Raw genomic sequence first — 18,074 nt, forward strand, 5'->3', positions numbered from 1 at the left:
ACATTTGAAACATTTTCAGGTGAGAAAGTAGTCGTTTAGATCCCCAACGTGTTGAAAACCTGACAAAATACCGGCTGTTTACAATTTTGTTCCCACGAATTCGGCGCTACTAAAGCTAGCCACAGTGAGCAACGCACTTCCGGTTATTTTCACAAAATAAAATACCCGTTGCCTTTTATCATAGGGAAAGCCATTAGGATACAATTTGGTGCTTTTGTTTTGAAAACAGGAAGTGAACCTACCCTCGTTGTAGCTAGCTTGAAACTGCCGTTTTGACAGGAAATGACGATCGGCGACGTCACGTTACGTTGCATCTTGGGTAGTTTGAGTATGAGTAGTAACCTCATGATGCATACCCAACATTTCAGAGAATCTAGTATGCATCCGGGAACTGCTCGCTGACTCAAACGCGCTTACTAACTCAGAAAGTTAGTAGGAGTAGTAGGAGTAGTAGGCGGTTTGGAACACAGCCTATGTTCTTCGGCTCCTCTCTGCAGGTCAGAGGTCACGGCCGTCCCTGAGGCTGCCGGTGGACCCTTCAGCGTGTTACCCACAGGACGGGTTCGCCCTCCTGCTGCTCATCTTTCGGTGGACTCACCTCTTTTACATCCAAGCTGCTGATGATGGAGCCCTTTTCCTATTTCTAATATCCCTCATTTGTCTGTCTTTTGATTATTTTTCCACACTATGAGTTCCTCGCTGCGTCCTGAGCTTAAATAACGGCTCAAGAACATAACATGGGTTTAGTAGTAAAAGACAGAATAAACAAGGAGCTACGCAATGAAACAAAGCAGAGAAACACATGTTCTGGAACACATCACCTGACTCTTCCTCATGAGGAGAGCAGCAGTTTCAGATTTCTGTATCTTTTGTCAGAGATTTGCTTTTTAGATCATTCATGTATATTTCATGTGAGTTCATAATTTTTAGATGTTTTTGGCCTCTCCAGGTACAAAACTGTCTGATGCATTTAATTTTGACTCAACCCTTCCACAGCAGGACTGCAGGCAGGCCGGTCCAGCACCCGTACCCTCCTCTTCCTCAGCCGGGCCTTTGGAACGTGTGCAGAATGTGCTTTTACATGGTCTGCTTGAACAATGCACGGACGTCCCTGGAAAAGATGTGTTCCTGAAGGCAGCACATGTGAAACATATAGGAAAACACATAAAAACACATAAATCACGTAAAAACACATAAAAACACATGAAATCACATATATTACCATATATTTACCAGGTCTGGGCAACGATTAAAATGTTTAATCTAATTAATCACATGATTAGTCGTGATTAATCGCATTTGTACGCAAAATCCAAAAATGAATCCAAAAGTAGTGTATAGCTTTTAGCATTTAGCTTTATTTTAAATGTGCTGCCATATGAATGAAAGTGCCATAACATTTGTTGTGCAAACACACTTTTAACATCAGCATCTTTCTGTAGTTTTTATGCAGAAGCCTCGCTCCACTGTCTGTTTCCTTGAATGACTTGCTGCTATCAGTTGTGTGTTTTGCCTTTAAGTGATATTTTAGACTGGAACTACTACGCTGAGAAGACAATTCAACTTGGCAGTGTTTACAGATGACTTTGGTTCTGTCGACTCCGCCGTCTGGAAGAACTTTAACATGAAAATGGCCGAGTAAAAGTTCCGTACCCTTCTCCATGTTTGGTGGATCCGCCAATTACTTTCTTTTCCTGTTCCGCAGCAGACAGCAGCAGACTTTTACAAAATAAAAGCCTGTAAGCAACAGACTTTTACAAAATAAAAGCCTGTAAGCAACAGACTTTTACAAAATAAAAGCCTGTGAGCGACAAACTTTTACAAAATAAAAGCCTGTGAGTGACAGACTTTTACAATAATAAAATAAATAATAAAACAGGGGTGGTCCATGGCGTAGTGGGCTGAGCAGGCGCCCCATGTACAGAGGCTATAGTCCTCGCTGCAACTGGCCCCGGTTCGAGTCCCACATCGGACAGCCCTGTGCTGCATGTTGTTCCCCCTCTTTCTGCCCCCTACTTCCTGTCTCTCTGCACTTTCCTATCCATTAAAGGCACAAAAGCCCCACAAAATGCTTGTTTTTTTTTAAATTAAAAATAAATAAAAACAATTTAAAAAATAAAAAACAAATAAAAAATAATAAAACCTGCGTTAATGCGCGATAAAATATTTATCGCCGTTAAATAATGAATGCGTTAAAGCGATAATAACGAGTTAGCTCGCCCAGCCTTAATATTTACAAATTGAATAAAGCTGATCAGGCTAAACATCGTTGTGACATGAAATAAATACAAGAATCAATCAAGGAAACATTCTCAATATCATCCAATCTTAAAAAGCAGCGTTTAACCTCAGATTTGACAGAGATTAATCCGATCGGCTCTTATCTGTGTCGGTATCAGGGTGACGGCCTGCAGATAACCAGCCAAGCCAAGGCTGAGCAAACAGGCTGAAGGCCTACGAGCGCGCAGTTGGTGCGGTCAGCGAGGCGACATGATGAATGTGATGACGGCTTTGTAGGAGCTATTTCTAAAGTTAGTTTTTGTTTTTTGGCTCTAGTTGTGAATTTAACTTGCTAATTGTGAGTAACTTTATTTGATTAATTTCAGTGCTTTATTTAGATTAGATTTTTTCTAATATTCCTTGTTAGTTATTTGTTTAGAATATTTTTGGTAATCACACTGGGCACCTGAAGCTTTTTGTGTAGGTAGGTATATGTGGCCTACTTTCAGGCAAAAAGATTCCTTTTTTAAGCTTTAAATTTAATCTTATTTACCTTTTCTTGATGTTGAATAAAATCTAATTCTTATTATTGTCTGTTTTTTTCCTACTTTTCTACTTTTAGACGTGATGACATTCATTTTTTGGGGATTAGGATTTTTTTAAACTGAATTTCTTATATTAATTTGACTCTTTTGGTAACTGAAAGCAGTTTTAACGTAAATGTACAACAAAGTTGAAACTATGAAGCTGTTTTTCACAGATGCAGCTAAAGAAATGGGAACAAATGATGTGTCTCTGTGACAGGCTGCTGGGAACAAAGTGCCTAAAGATCCAGTTTAAAACGGCTTCTTTGCTAAGTTGTCTGTTCTGTGTGGACACAACTCTGGTTCATCCCTTGAGTTAGGAGCCTTTTTCCTGCCTGAAGGGTTCATAGCTCAGAGTTAAGTGGCTTAATGAAGAAATAATGGACTGAAAATGAGGGGAAAAAAGCAGAAAATGTCCAAAGAAAAACGTTGAAAGACCTTCAGAAAGTGCTGAAACTATTGCTGAAGATCACTTAAGCTTCTTGGAAGCAAAATTTAAAGAAATTAAAGGTGTCTCGTACTTTCAGGCAACCAAAACATATTCCCTTTTCCTTGATGAAATGAATCTTATCCTGATGTAATTTCATTCTAAACTGAGAGCAGTTATCCAGTAAAAGTGACTACTTTGTAAACAAAACAGACAACTTTGAATTGAGGAGGGCTTGATTTTATTTCCTGTACAGTGAGTCATGTCTCCTTCCTTTATCGTGGGTTACATTGGTAGCAAAGCTGCTTTCCTTCTTCCTTTGCATGAAATGGCTGGTCTTTAAGGACCTGGATTTGGTAGGTGGTGAGTCTTGAATGCCAGAGATGGGGACTCGAGTCACTGTGACTTGGACTCAAGTCGACTCGAGTCGCTGTTATGATGACTTGTGACTTGACTTGACAAAAAATGAAAGACTTGAGACTCGACTCGGACTTGGAAGTTAAAGACTCGGCACTTGACTTGACTTGAGACACGATGACTTGAATGACTTGAGTGTTAAGCATCTAGCATAACTTCCAACTTTGTTCGTCATTTGAAGATCCATTCTGACCAGTAAGTGCTTGTTAAATTAGCTAATATTATCCTGTTAGCCTAGTCGGTAGTTAGCTAACGTTAGCTTGATATGATACGGGGTGGACAGGTTGGACACATTGGCCAATGATGTTTACTGACAGTTACTTATATCTTTGTGTTTTCACATTATTAAGATCAGATTCTGCAGGTAAAATTGCAATAATAAGGTGACTTAACTTTGACTTTGACTTGCCCAAGAAAAAATGACTTGGGACTTACTTGAGACTTGAAAGCTAAGACTTGGGACTTGCTTGAGACTTGAAAGCTAAGACTTGAGACTTACTTGGGACTTGAAAGCTAAGACTTGAGACTTACTTGGGACTTGAAAGCTAAGACTTGAGACTTACTTGGGACTTGAAAGCTAAGACTTGGGACTTGCACATGTGTGACTTGGTCCCATCTCTGCTTGAATGTATCCAAGAAGCGGATCCGAGGCAATTTTGACTTGCTTTTCAATAAAAGTGACAAGATGGACAAATAGTGCTCTCTGACCTTTTTTCTCAAGTAGGTTACAAGCAACATTCCTCCATCTTTCCCTTTCATGATGATGCTTCTCATGTTAGAGGGCAAGTCCAGCTCTTTCATTTGTGTCATTTACTCTGTTAAATTCCAACAGAAACAGAGAAAACGACTGTAATGCTTTAACAGGCTTGTTGGGCCAAATGAAACACTTCTGAAAAACATTTCTGAGCAGCTGTGGTGTGAGGTGGGACTGTGCGTTGGTGTGTTTGGGCTGCTTTGGAGGTCAGAGACGTGGCCATGTGATCCCAACAGGTGACACACTGAGCTCCTGATAAGGGTCCCTGCCCCTTCAACCTTGTGTCGGCCCTTAAATGACAATAAAAACCAGAGAGAGCCGTCGGGAAGCGCACACCAGGAGAAATTCCCCGGGGTGGCCCACATGAGAGGGGCAGCTTCAGGGAACTATTGACATATGATAAACCCTGCGTGTGTGTACATCTGCGTACATGCGTGACCCGACACAAACACACAGCCAGCGACACACCTCCTCTCTCACTATGCTGGCTGTGTTTCTTTTATTTTTAGCTCAGATCGAGTTTCCAGTGGTCGGACTCAGCAGCCAGGAGCGCTGGGCTGCACAGCTCCTCTGAAGCCGGAGCGAGGCGGCTGGTTTCCCGGGCGGCAGGCGTCCCACAGAGCTGCGTTCAGGGGGGACTGAAGATGCTTTGTGAGCTGGGGGAAAACCTGAAAATGCCGAGTCATTGTGATGCTCTGCCATAGGTCTGGAGGGAAGCAACTGCTGGCTCGAGATCAAAACCGGCAGGCAGGTAAAAAGCCAATTCATCACAGCAAAAGATTCAAAGATGTCTACTTAAATACTGTATTTTGTTTTCTGAAACCACTGTAAATCACATCGTGTCCATCAGGGCTGTGAATTACTCTGTACTTTTACTCTATAAGATTTGAGGATATCTGCCCTTGTGTGCATTTTCAAACACTGTGGTATAAAATGCTCAGAATTGGTTGATTTAATCTAATTTGATTTGATAATATTCCAATTTAGCAAAGAAGCCATTTTAAACTGGATCTTTAGGCACTTTGTTTCCAGCAGCCTGTCACAGGACTTTAAAAACAGGACTTTATATCACCAAACAGGAATAAAATTCAGTAACAGATGAGATTTGGAGTCAGACGAGCAACAAAAAATTATTAGATTTTTTTTACATTAATTTACTCAAACAGTGGCCTAAAATGAACAGAAACAGACATTTAATTATAATTTCTTGTATAACAATTAATTTCCAACCACATTTGTATGACTTTGACAGCCATATTAAGTATTTTATGTGGTTTTTAAGCATTTTGGTCATGAGACACCTCTTATTGCTTTACATTTTGCATCCAAGCAGTTTAAGTGATCTTCAGCAATAGTTTCAACACTTTCTGAAGGTCTTTCAACGTTTTTCTTTGGACATTTTCTGCTTTTTTCCTTCATTTTCAGTCCATTATTTATTCATTAAGCTACTTAACTCTGAGCTATGAACCATTCAGGCAGGAAAAAGGCTCCTAACTCAAGGGATGAACCAGTGTTGTGTCCACACAGAACAGGCAACTTAGCAAAGAAGCCGTTTTAAACTGGATCTTTAGGCACTTTGTTCTCAGCAGCCTGTCACAGAGACACATCATTTGTTCCCATTTCTTTAGCTGCATGTGTGAAAAACAGCTTCATAGTTTCAAATTTTTTGTACATTTATGTTAAAACTGCTTTCAGTTACCAAAAGAGTCAAATTAATATAAGAAATTCAGTTTAAAAAAAATCCTAATCCCAAAAAAATGAATGTTATCACATCTAAAAGTAGAAAAGTAGAAAAAAAACAGACAATAACAACAATTATATGTTATTCATCATCAAGAAAAAGTAAATAAGATTAAGTTTAAAGCTTAAAAAAGGAATATAAGATATAATCCAATGACTAATTATGGAACAATTAATATAAATGAAATGATTAAACTGCTTTATGCCAGCAGAAATGAATAATCTAGAAGCTCTTTGTGGGTTTTAGACTGGAATTAAGATTTGTTCCCATTTCTTTAGCTGCATGTGTGAAAAACAGCAAAGATAACACAGTGTGACAGACAGAAAACAGGATTTCTGCAGCAACAAGGTGATTCCCAAAGAGCTGTTAGCTGAAAACTTGGCATATCTCAGCATGGTGTGCAGTGTGTCCTTAAAACATTTGAGGAAACTGGACAAGTGGAGGACAGAAGAAGAAGTGTCAGGCCTAAAGAACTATCTCCAGCAGATGAACAGGATCTGAAAGTGATGTCCTTAAGAAAGAGGAAAACATCCAGCAAAGCCCTGACACAGGAGCTGAGAGATGCATCTGGACCTTCAGCTGATCCATCTGCTGTTGGCCCAAGCCTCATCAGAAATGGGCTCCATGGAAGGGTGGCTGTCAGGAAGCCGTTCTTAAGGAGGGGAAACAGGGAGAAAAGGCTGAGCTGGGCCAAAGGACACAAGAAGTGGGCTGAAAATCAGTGGCAGCAGGTCTGATGGAGGGATGAATCCTCCCCAGAGCCCGGAGCTCCACATTACTGAAGCAGTGTGGGATCATCTTAACATTTCTGTTTCAATAAATCCCTGCAGCTGTTCCCTGTTTTCGATACAGTCCATCAATAAATAGTTGCGCCTCAATGCTGTTTTGTTCATTAAATCAAACAAAAAGGAAATTAAGCCAAATACATAGAAAAATAAATAGAATATCCCTTTCAAAACGAACATGAAAGAGCAGATTTTAAACCGAAGAATCGCTCCCACAGCAGCATTTGAATCAAAGCATCGTCTGATTTGTATGAAACAATGTTTTATTTTCAGCTGCAGACAGGGTGACCTCTCCTCGGCTCAGTTTGCTGAGAAGACATCGGATCTGCTGCTCGTATCAACCCCCGAGATCAGATAAAGTGATGCTGCAAGAAGCCGGAGGTGAGACTCCAGCTTGTTACACGCACTCCTCACACCTTATTTCTGTATTTATACAACTTCAGCTTGTATAAATTCCTGTGCCATGTTATTTTACAATACCCCGTAAAAAAAAAGGAAAGGGATAACCACTCCTGAGGGGAGTTTATTCAGAACGTTCATTAAAAGCAGTAAAAAAAAAAACAATTTGAGGGATTTTTTGTGAGGGACAGGATGACTGCACACACCCTGATTAGACACAAGAGGTCGCAGTGATATTTTCAAAAAATTCCATGAATTCCTGCTCACATCTCCTGCCTTTAAACTAACTCAGAAATGCAGCCAAATCTGTGTTTTCTTTCTTTCTTTCTTTCTTTCTTTGTTGTTCGGGCTGAACTAAGACCTGTCATTAAAGCTTCATGAGAAAAGGAACTGAAAGTCGGTTCAGTCAAAGAAATGGGAGAAATGGGAGAGTATTCGCGTTAAAACAGCTTCGGTACGGAGGAAGACATCATTTTATTGGTTTATTACAGGATTAAAAGCGACTAAGGACTAATTCGGGATATATTTCGGTGTGCTTTGTGATGTAAATGCTCCTCTTCCTTTTGCCACATCCCCAGGACAGTTATTTTCCTGGACTGTACCACAAAGTTTATCGCAGGGGTGCCAGATTGATTCCAATTTAAGATGTCGGTAACTTATTTCACGACCAATAACTTTAAGGTTTTTATCATGAATATACAGTGTGTAGATACGTTTTTGGTTGCGTTTAATTGAAGTGGAACATGTAGAATTAATTCTGTTGATGAATAGATTACCTTCCTCGCCCCCTCTCTACACAAAATCAACCGGCCGAACAACTGACATCGTTCGATTTCACTTTTCGACAAAAAGCTCATTTGTCTGGGCACTTTAAACCAAGTTAGCTCGGCTTTAAAGCTAAGCTAACGTTGGTCGTCATCTGTTAAATACATTTAATAGGTGCGTTTTTAACGAGATGTTTTAAAGCGATAATGGAAGGAGCCCGGGTGGTAGTTTTTCTGTTGGAAATGGAAGTCTGCTAGTCATCTTTTTTTGTGAGCAGTCTGCCCCCAGGAAAAAAAAAAAAAAACGTTAGCGGGCTAAAAGCTAACTGTAAGCTAACTGTTAGCTACAGCCGGTTGATGCCTCTCCGGTGCATCAGACAATGTTGATGTGTTCCTGTGAAAAAGTGGATTTTAACATCACCTCCCGCACCGTCGCTCGGCTTGTTTTCGAGGCCGAACAGGATAACAGAAACGCAGGAAACTCGTCTAATGGGAGGTAGGAGATTTAAAGTCGGTGCAAAGTTTTTAAATTTATTTTTTTATTATTGTGCCATGTTATCAAACGCCGCCACATTTCCGTCTGTTTACCCCTCTCGGTCTGTGGGTGTTTTTGCGCATTTATTGCGGATCATTCGGAGGGTATACGAAGGAAAGTTGTGAACTTGATCCCTGGGCATCAGCTGCTGTTTTGTGCCGTTGACTTCGGCGGTGGTGTTGCCCGATAATCGCCTGAGATTGTTTGGATTTTATGGCCATGAAAACGGGTCAGAGTTATGTGGAGATAAGATAGATAGATAGATGGATACTTTTATTAATCCCGAGGGAAATTTAAGGATCCAGTAGCTTATACAGACAGCCACAGAATACACAATACACTGATTACAAATCAGAATACAAAATATACAAAACACAACACAGCATACTAACATCACAGATCACAGTTCACATACACAAGACAAGGAATGAACAAAACTGTAGAAGGAGAGGAGTGGGATGCTTGTGCTGAATGTGCGGATAGTGCAAAAACAAAGTGTGAGCAGTGCAAATGGGAGAGTGCATGATGATAGTCTGGTGCAAATGGCTAATGTTAGCAATAAGAGCGAAGCCTGCTCGGGGATTACAGTGGATTACTCTGGGCAAACAAGTTTGTGCCAAGATTGTTCTTGTTCAAACAGATCACATCAGATACGAGCTCGGGCCCTCTCCCTGGAAGTGGCTGCTTTGAAGGCAAACAATGGAGTGTCACACGCACGTGCACGCACACACGCACGCACACACACAGGTTCTCCAACCCAGCTGGAGGACGCATCTGCTGGGTGTTTTTTTTTTTTTTTTTTTAGTCGCTGATAAGTGGAAATTAAGGGCTTGTTTGTGTGTTTTTAAAGGGTGTGTTGTTTCTGTCTGCTGGTGTGGTCATATGAAAGGAGAACTGCGGTATTTTCAACAGTAAGCCTCTTTTCTGAGTCGTCTGCAATGTTTTAGAACCCCCCTCACCGCTTTTTTGATGTTTACTACTGTCTCCTAGCCTGGGAATTCCCATGCTGCTTTGCGCTCGATTTCATTCTCACTGCAAAGTCAGCCAGGAAACCACCGCCCTTATTTATGTCAGAGTTAGGGAACCAATCACAGAACGGGGGGGGGGGGGGGGGGGCAGCAGCAAGACGATGACGACGTCTATGGCTACACCGAAGCTTGTAGAGTGTTAATCCAACATGACAGCGGACACAACCGTTCGATGCAGCCTTAGAAAGTGTTTCGGAGTAGATTCACCCTGGGGTCATTTGAACCGTGATATCCAGCCAAGTAGCCCACCCGAAGTTTTTCCGATATTGGCTGAACATCAGCTGAGTTACTGAGTTATCCCGAATAGCTTAGTACAAGCGCTAACGGACCCTGGCAGTATCTCCAAAATTACCACACTAAAATCACATGTCATGACACCAAACTTCTACAGTAGTACAAATATGGTCTGTACTCACAAAACGATGCATTTGGAAGTTTGTACATAGTCCAGGAGTTTATTATTATCATCAACACAAGCCTGATAGCTTCTCTGCTGCTAAAGCTGCGTCGACGTCACTTCTGGGAGCTTCAAAGTAAGATGAGGGTTGATCTACTACTGTAGACAACAAAGCAAGGCTGCTCAGTTTCTCCATTATTAAAATAAATTCACAACTCTACAACATAAAAATTCATGTAGAATATAGCATATAGGCCTACTTTGTTGTCAATTTAAGTAGCTTAGAGCGCAAGTTTACTTTTATTTTCCATTTTTTTTCTTCTTCCTCGTCGAATTTCTGTCGTCATCTGGTATAAGTGATACAATTGGCTATGAATCGCACCTAAAGCAGCATGGGAAGAACCTGACGTCATTTGATAGACATTCGTAGCGCCCAATAAACGGCTCTAGGCATTCGTAAACCACGCCTCAAATACGAGAAAATGCACACCTAGTTCCCAGACCACCATCTCATCCAGATGTGGATGCGTCAGCCAGGCTAGTTGTCTCCGGTATTTGCCAAATTTTGATTCTTCTCAACCTGCTTCAGAACGGCAAGTCATGTGCATGTCCTTAAAGCTGCAGTCTGCAACTCTTTTTCAAGCATAATGCCTGGAACTGTCCGGGGATTCTGAAAGTAGTACATTAAATACCCCAATACAAAAAAAAATGAGTTCTCTAGGTCCCCTATATGTCCCGCTAGGTCCCTCCAAAGCCAGCAGGTTTGTTTACAAAATTGCAGACCGGACCGGTAAAAGGTAACCAATCAGGTTACGAGCTGGGCTCTGCTGCCTGTCAATCACCGACTGTGCACGCGCGATACAAGGTAGGCTCGTCCCCACGCTTATTTATCTGGACTATTGAACTTCATTACGGGCTAGTCTACTTACTGTGTCTTCCATGATCGCAAATGACAGGTGAGTTGATGAATGAGGAGTCGTGTAAGCGCATCTGGCGTGCACGTCTACGTGCACGAGTTCTCATGTGTTTTGAAGGGGCGGGACAGGAAGTTGAATAACTTTTTATTTTTCGGTTAAAAAATAAGCATTTCTTGCATTTTGCGACTACGGAGGTCACCGTTTTCAACTTCAAGCGTTCTGATAGATCATGTAAACTCTTAAAATGCCAAAAAATTAGGACTTTACGTATGACAACAACAAATCTTGCAGACTGCAGCTTTAAAGGTCTGTAAAAGCACCATAAACGTCCGTTTTCAAAATCATCAACTCACTGGAGTGGTTACTGGTGTGCACTGGTAATCTATATCAAATTTCATGGCGAAAAGTTGCTTCTGTCGTGTTTTATTTGACATTTTGTACTGGATGTTCGTTGATATTACTCCGCCACCGCTAAGAAAAGAGTGCGAGCATGAACGAGCTGCCAAATAAAACACGACAGAAGCAACTTTTCGCCACGAAATTTGATATGGATTACCAAGAAAGTGCATCCTCTCTGAGTTTTAAGGCTTTCTGTGTCGGGACGTAAATAGCTTGGTCTGAAAATGAGATGAAATTGACTTTTGAGAAGAGAAAACTGACAGAAGTTCCTGTCAGGTGTGTGTTAACACGATGCCAAGGAGGAAAGACATCAGCAAACTGCTGCTGCCCATCAATCTGGGAAGGGTTATAAGGCTGTTTCCCAACTATCTGGAGTCCATCGTTCTACAGAGAGAAAGATTATCCACAGGTGGAAAACATTCAGGACAGCTGTCAATCTGCCCAGGAGTGGACGTCCCAGCAAGGTCACCCCAAGGTCAGAAACCCAAGAGCTACATCTCAGACTCTGCGGGCCTCAGTTAGCATGTTAAAGGTTAAAGGTCACCCCAAGGTCAGAAACCCAAGAGCTACATCTCAGACTCTGCGGGCCTCAGTTAGCATGTTAAAGGTTACAGATCACCCCAAGGTCAGAAACCCAAGAGCTACATCTCAGGCTGTGTTCGAAACCGCATATTTCTCCTACTACTCATACTGACTTTTTTCCCGGATGCATACTAGATTCTCCTAAATGTTGGGTATGCATCATGAGGTTACTACTCATACTCAAACTACCCAAGATGCAACGTGACGTGACGTCGCCGATCGTCATTTCCTGTCAAAACGGCAGTTTCAAGCTAGCTACAACGAGGGTAGGTTCACTTCCTGTTTTCAAAACAAAAGCACCAATTGTATGGTAATGGCTTTCCCTATGATAAAAGGCAACGGGTATTTTATTTTGTGAAAATAACCGGAAGTGCGTTGCTCACTGCGGCTAGCTTTAGTAGCGCCGAATTCCTGGGAACAAAATTGTAAACAGCCGGTATTTTGTCAGGTTTTCAACACGTTGGGGATCTAAACGACTACTTTCTCGCCTGAAAATGTTTCAAATGTTGCTAAAGTTTACAGAGTTTAGAGCTTAAGGGAAATCAGCTTCAGGCCGGCTGATTTCGGCTCGGGCAGGAGCGAAATGCATTGTGGGTAACCGCTCTGCATACTGTCTGATCGATGAGTATGCAGTTTCGAACACGGCCTCAGTTAGCATGTTAAAGGTTAAAGGTCATGGCAGCACAGTTAGAAACAGACTGAACTGGCTTGTGTGGAAGGGCTGCAGGAGAAAAAGAACATGGCAGCACAGCTTAGGTTTGCAAAGCTGCATCTGAACAAACCACAAGACTTCTGGAACAATGTTCCCCCTGAACCAGGAGAGAGACTGAGAACGTCCCACAGGAAACCAGCTGCTGGATCAGGGGTTCACTTAGTAAGTGCCTTGAGATGACATTTGTTGTATTTGGTGCTATATAAATTGAATTGAATTGAAAGATATTTTCCTTTCTTTTTCATGACTCACAGATTTGGCTGCTTCTGAGTTACTTGAAGGGAGATTTTTATTCATAACTTTGCATAAAAATAAATACATTTTAGCCTGAGAAGACTGCACCTAACACATTCAGCCTCTATAAATAAGTCCTATTGATCGGCCTCTTTACAGGAAAAACATTTGGTCAGCACTGTTGTCACATGATACCTCATTTTCCCAGAAGAGGTGGAGACGGCCGACAGAAACGGCTCTAATCTTGTTATGATTTATGTTCGAGAAAGGCTTCGAAGCTTTTTTTTCATTCTGAGGAAAGAAAGATATTTAAAGTGGTAGCCTGGCTGTGGTGGGCCGGCGGTTTGAATGCAAAGTCTCTGCTCTTTTTCACTCCTCAGGTAGCCACCTGCAAACCTCCACCAAACCTGAGTAACGTCCCTGAGTGGCAGTGTCGGCCGCAGACTGATTGCACCACTTAGGTGGAATTCAGCTGGTCTGATGTGAGGAAACTTGAGGTTACTTCAGCGGAAATATGAGCCTGCGCTGCGTGATTGGCTCACAGTTGATTTGGCAAACGGGACGTTCTGTGCGGCTTTCTTTTCTTACTCTTAAAGTCTTCAAGCCAAGCATAACAGGCACGTTATGATAAGCATGACTCAGACTCCGAAGAGAGGGCGAGCCTTTTTCTGTTGCCATTAAGCGAGAGGAAACCGAGGAAACCGAGGAAACTGAGGCCCGGAGAGCTGAGAAGATGACCACGTCCTCTCCCGTGATGCCGGAGGGTTTCACCCTGGCTCAGCCCGTCCCCGTGCTGACCGTCCTGCCACCCTCCTCGGACACGGAGTCCTGGTCCCGCTCACCCAGCCCCAGACCGCCGCGCTGCAGCCGCCTGAACCGGTCCCACCACAGCCGGACCCGAACCAAGAGGCAAAAAGCAGCCGAGCAAGGCTGCACCTCGAGGATGAGATGGCGTAAAGCGCCTCAAGTTGTTGTGGGGGAGTCTGCAGAGAGGGACGCTGTTGGACAGCGCAGCCCCTCCCCCTCCGGCGCCGCTCAGATGGAGGGGGCGGGGCTCGGGCGGGACAGCCCCTCGCACGACCTCCTCCTGCCGCCGCCTCGCTCCTGGTCCCATAGCCCCTCGCCCAGCCGGCGCTCCCGTTGGTCCCTCAGGAGCCTGCTGAGCAGAGACCCTGACTGGGACGACTGCAGGTCAGTGTTCTGGGTTCACCCCAAAAAAAAGGAAGGTGGAAGAAGTAATGAAGGTAAACACAAACACGCTGGGTCAGGAGCAGAAGCTAAACTGCTCGCCTTAATGGCGGCAGCAGTCAGCGCCCTGTCTGACGGGGTTCCACACCGTTAAACCTCGGGCCATTTGCATTCAGCTGCACCCACACCAGCTGCTGGCGTAGACTGAATAGCTTCTCATTTGTGTCCTGTCAGATTCCCCCAAAGCTGCAGGAGGTTAGCTACTTTGGAACGAGCTGATGTGAAAACTTAAGCCGCATTCCCGCTGTAGGAACCTTCTGCACCTTTTAAGGAACGGGGGCCGTTTTCTCCCTCATTCGCACATACAGGAACTAGGGACCACGGCCCTCAGGAACTAGGGACCGCGGCCCTCAGGAACTAGGGACCACGGTCCTCAGGAACTAGGGACCACGGTCCTCAGGAACTAGGGACCACGGCCCTCAGGAACTAGGGACCGCGGCCCTCAGGAACTAGGGACCACGGCCCTCGGGTACTAGGGACCACGGCCCTCGGGAACTAGGGACCACGGTCCTCAGGAACTAGGGACCACGGCCCTCAGGAACTAGGGACCACGGCCCTCGGGTACTAGGGACCGCGGCCCTCGGGTACTCGGGACCACAGCCCTCAGGAACTAGGGACCACGGTCCTCAGGAACTAGGGACCACGGTCCTCAGGAACTAGGGACCACGGCCCTCAGGAACTAGGGACCACGGTCCTCGGGAACTAGGGACCACGGCCCTCGGGAACTAGGGACCGCGGCTCTCGGGAACTAGGGACGGCGGCCCTCGGGAACTAGGGACCGCGGCCCTCGGGAACTAGGGACCGCGGCTCTCGGGAACTAGGGACAGCGGCTCTCGGGAACTAGGGACGGCGGCCCTCGGGTACTAGGGACGGCGGCCCTCAGGAACTAGGGACCACAGCCCTCAGTTACTAGGGACCACAGCCCTCAGGAACTAGGGACCACGGCCCTCGGGTACTAGGGACCGCGGCCCTCGGGAACTAGGGACCGCGGCCCTCGGGAACTCGGGACCACGGCCCTCAGTTCCTGGAACCATTTCAGCTCCTTCTCCTCAGCTGGGTCTGTTCTGCGTTCCATAGGAACACATCTGACGGAGGTGTTTGGTAGCTCCGCCCCTTGGTGGTTGGTAGCCCCGCCCCTTGGTGGTCGGTAGCTCCGCCCCTTGTCATGTTGTCAGGCTGAAATGTTTCCTCATATGACACAGACACAACCTTGGCGTGTTTAATAAGTTAAACCTCACGTGGTCTCCTTTGTCTGCGGCGGTCTGCTCTCCTTCCTTCATGAAACCAAAAGGTACGGCCTGCGCTCCATCCTGCGTCTCCTGACTCTCTCTGTGAGCTCTTCCAGCCTCCATGTTAGACGCCCCATGTGATCGTCCATGATTAAAGGGGAACTCCGGTATTTTCAACATTAAGCCTCTTTTCTGAGTCGTCTACAATGTTTTAGAACCCCCCTCACCTCTTTTTTGATGTTTACTGCTGTCTCCGGTATTTGCCTAATTTTGATTCTTCTCAACCTGCTTCAGAACGGCAAGTCATGTGCATGTCCTAAAAGGTCCGTAAAAGCACAATAAACGTCCGTTTTCAAAATAATCAACTCAGCGGAGTGGTTACTGGTGTGCACTGGTAATCCATATCAAATTTTGTTGCGAAAAGTTGCTTCTGTCGTGTTTTATTTGGCAGCTCGTTCATGCTCGCACTATTTTCTTAGCGGTGGCGGAGTAATATCACTCCGGTGAGTTGATTATTTTGAAAACGGACTTTTATGGTGCTTTTACGGACCTTTAAGGACATGCGCATGACATGCCGTTCTGAAGCAGGTTGAGAAGAATCAAAATTAGGCAAATACAGGAGACAGCAGTAAACATCAAAAAAGCGGTGAGGGGGGTTCTAAAACACTGCAGACGACTCATAAAAGAGGCTTAATGTTGAAAATACCGCAGTTCTCCTTTTAATATAAGTTTGTAGTATGGAAGTTTGTAGTATGGAAGTTTGTAGTATGGAAGTTTGGAACACAGCCCTATTCTCAGTAAAGTTACAGCAGAGTAAAATGGAACATTCTTCCACTCCTGTCCTTATTTTCACCTTATTATTTATTATTTTTCCCTTTTCTCCTGTTGGAGGGTGAACATAACAAATAAACATATGAACAATGAACAAGTTTGTAGCCTGAACCGAGGGGATACATCATCTACACTTCACATTGTCTTTACTATTTGTTGTATTGTTGCCCTTTGAACTTTCCACTTCTTTACATAATTTTTTGATTCATTTCTTGCCCTGGTCTAAATCATATGCTGAGATGAATAATTTAATAATCACATTTCTCTCTTCACACACATTTAACACTTCTTGCTGTGGCAGACGGCTGCGTCGCATCAGGTCCTATCAGGTCCGACTCATGTGGGAATGCAGACTGAAACAGTTCCCCTGGGGAAGGGCGGCTATCCGAACGCGGCTTTAGTCGGGACAGATTGCGCTGTCAGAACCCTGATAAAGATGATTCATGAGACACTTTGACGTCAGCTTTCTAAAAAAGCCGGCCAATAATCCCACTGAGGAGCTGTGGAGATAAGGCAGAGCTGCCTCTGCTGCCTGCTGTGAAAGCCTCCAGTTTCTGTGCGTTTTCAGACATTAGTGTGAAGTGTTAAGGACAGGAAGCTGCAAGGTTATGGAAACTGTAAACAAAGACTGCTGTGGAGGAGAGGGAGAAAAAAAACAGAGCTGGGTCAGCTTCAAGGAGCTGGAGGCGGGGCTGAGAGCTATTTATCCTTCCTTTGAATGATGACATCATCCTCAGCCAATGGGGCTGGACTCTCAGTCTGATGATGTCATGCGAGTCCAATCAGAGGGGTCGGCGTGCTCACTGCAGTGGGCCGCAGAGGGGGATTGTGTCCTGTGCTTCACATGAACAGCTGTGTCCTTGTGCTCCTCGTTCACACATCGTTTTATTGACCCACTTACGTTGTTTAGCTGCTCACAGAACCTTAACGAGACCGACTGATCCGGTTCTGAGTCGCCTCCATGTTGGCCATTATTTGGAAGATTAACCAGCACTGAAAGCAGCCGGTTTAAAATGTTTTGAACTGAAGCAAACAAAGGTTTTCAAGGTCCTGATGCATCGGGTCCAGATTCAGATCCTGTTCATCTGCTGTAGATAGTTCTTTAGGCCTGACACTTCTTCTTTTGTCCTCCACTTGTCCAGTTTCCTCAGATGTTTTAAGGACACACTGCACACCGTGCTGAGATATGCCAAGTTTTCAGCTAACAGCTCTTTGGGAATCGCCTTGTTGCTGCAGAAATCCTGTTTTCTGTCTGTCACACTGTGTTATCTTTGCTGTTTTTCACACATGCAGCTAAAGAAATGGGAACAAATCTTAATTCCAGTCTAAAACCCACAAAGAGCTTCTAGATTATTCATTTCTGGTGGCATAAAACAGTTTAATCATTTCATTTATATTAATTGTTCCATAATTAATCATTAGATTATATCTTATATTCCTTTTTAAGCTTTAAATTTAATCTTATTTACTTTTTCTTGATGTTGAATAACATATAATTCTTATTATTGTCTGTTTTTTTTCCTACTTTTCTACTTTTAGACGTGATAACGTTAATTTTTTGAGGATTAGTATTTTTATTTAAACTGAATTTCTTATATTAATTTGACTCTTGGTAACTGAAAGCAGTTTTAAACGTAAATGTACAAAAAAGTTGAAACTATGTGGACACAACACTGGTTCATCCCTTGAATTAGGAGCCTTTTACCTGCCTGAATGGTTCATAGCTCAGATTTAAGTGGCTTAACAGATGCTTGTTGAACACTGAAGTAGCCACTTGAGATGTGTTCAACATCCCATGAATGTTTAAAAGGTTTTTTATTTTTTTAAATGCGCTGGTGCTTCTGTTTTCGCCCACACTATCTGTGATTATT

The 18,074-nt window shown here is 43.7% G+C and overlaps 1 protein-coding gene across 2 annotated transcripts in view; it reads left to right on the forward strand.

The window, feature by feature from the left end:
• The first annotated feature begins 4,906 nt into the window (after positions 1 to 4,906).
• Positions 4,907 to 18,074, forward strand: part of gramd1a (GRAM domain containing 1A) — a 58,253-nt gene continuing 45,085 nt past the window's right edge. The window contains exons 1-3 of one of the 2 annotated variants that reach the window (XM_075466342.1): positions 4,907 to 5,153; positions 7,202 to 7,309; positions 13,276 to 14,086. In XM_075466342.1, the coding sequence (XP_075322457.1) occupies positions 13,629 to 14,086 (458 nt within the window). In that variant the 5' untranslated portion in view covers positions 4,907 to 5,153; positions 7,202 to 7,309; positions 13,276 to 13,628. Of the gene's footprint in view, positions 5,154 to 7,201; positions 7,310 to 8,145; positions 8,588 to 13,275; positions 14,087 to 18,074 lie in introns of those variants that run through there. The other variant, XM_075466343.1, reaches the window with a different exon arrangement.

The sequence above is a fragment of the Odontesthes bonariensis genome, chromosome 5 (assembly GCF_027942865.1).
Source record: "Odontesthes bonariensis isolate fOdoBon6 chromosome 5, fOdoBon6.hap1, whole genome shotgun sequence".
In the NCBI taxonomy this organism is placed as follows: Eukaryota; Metazoa; Chordata; class Actinopteri; order Atheriniformes; family Atherinopsidae; genus Odontesthes; species Odontesthes bonariensis.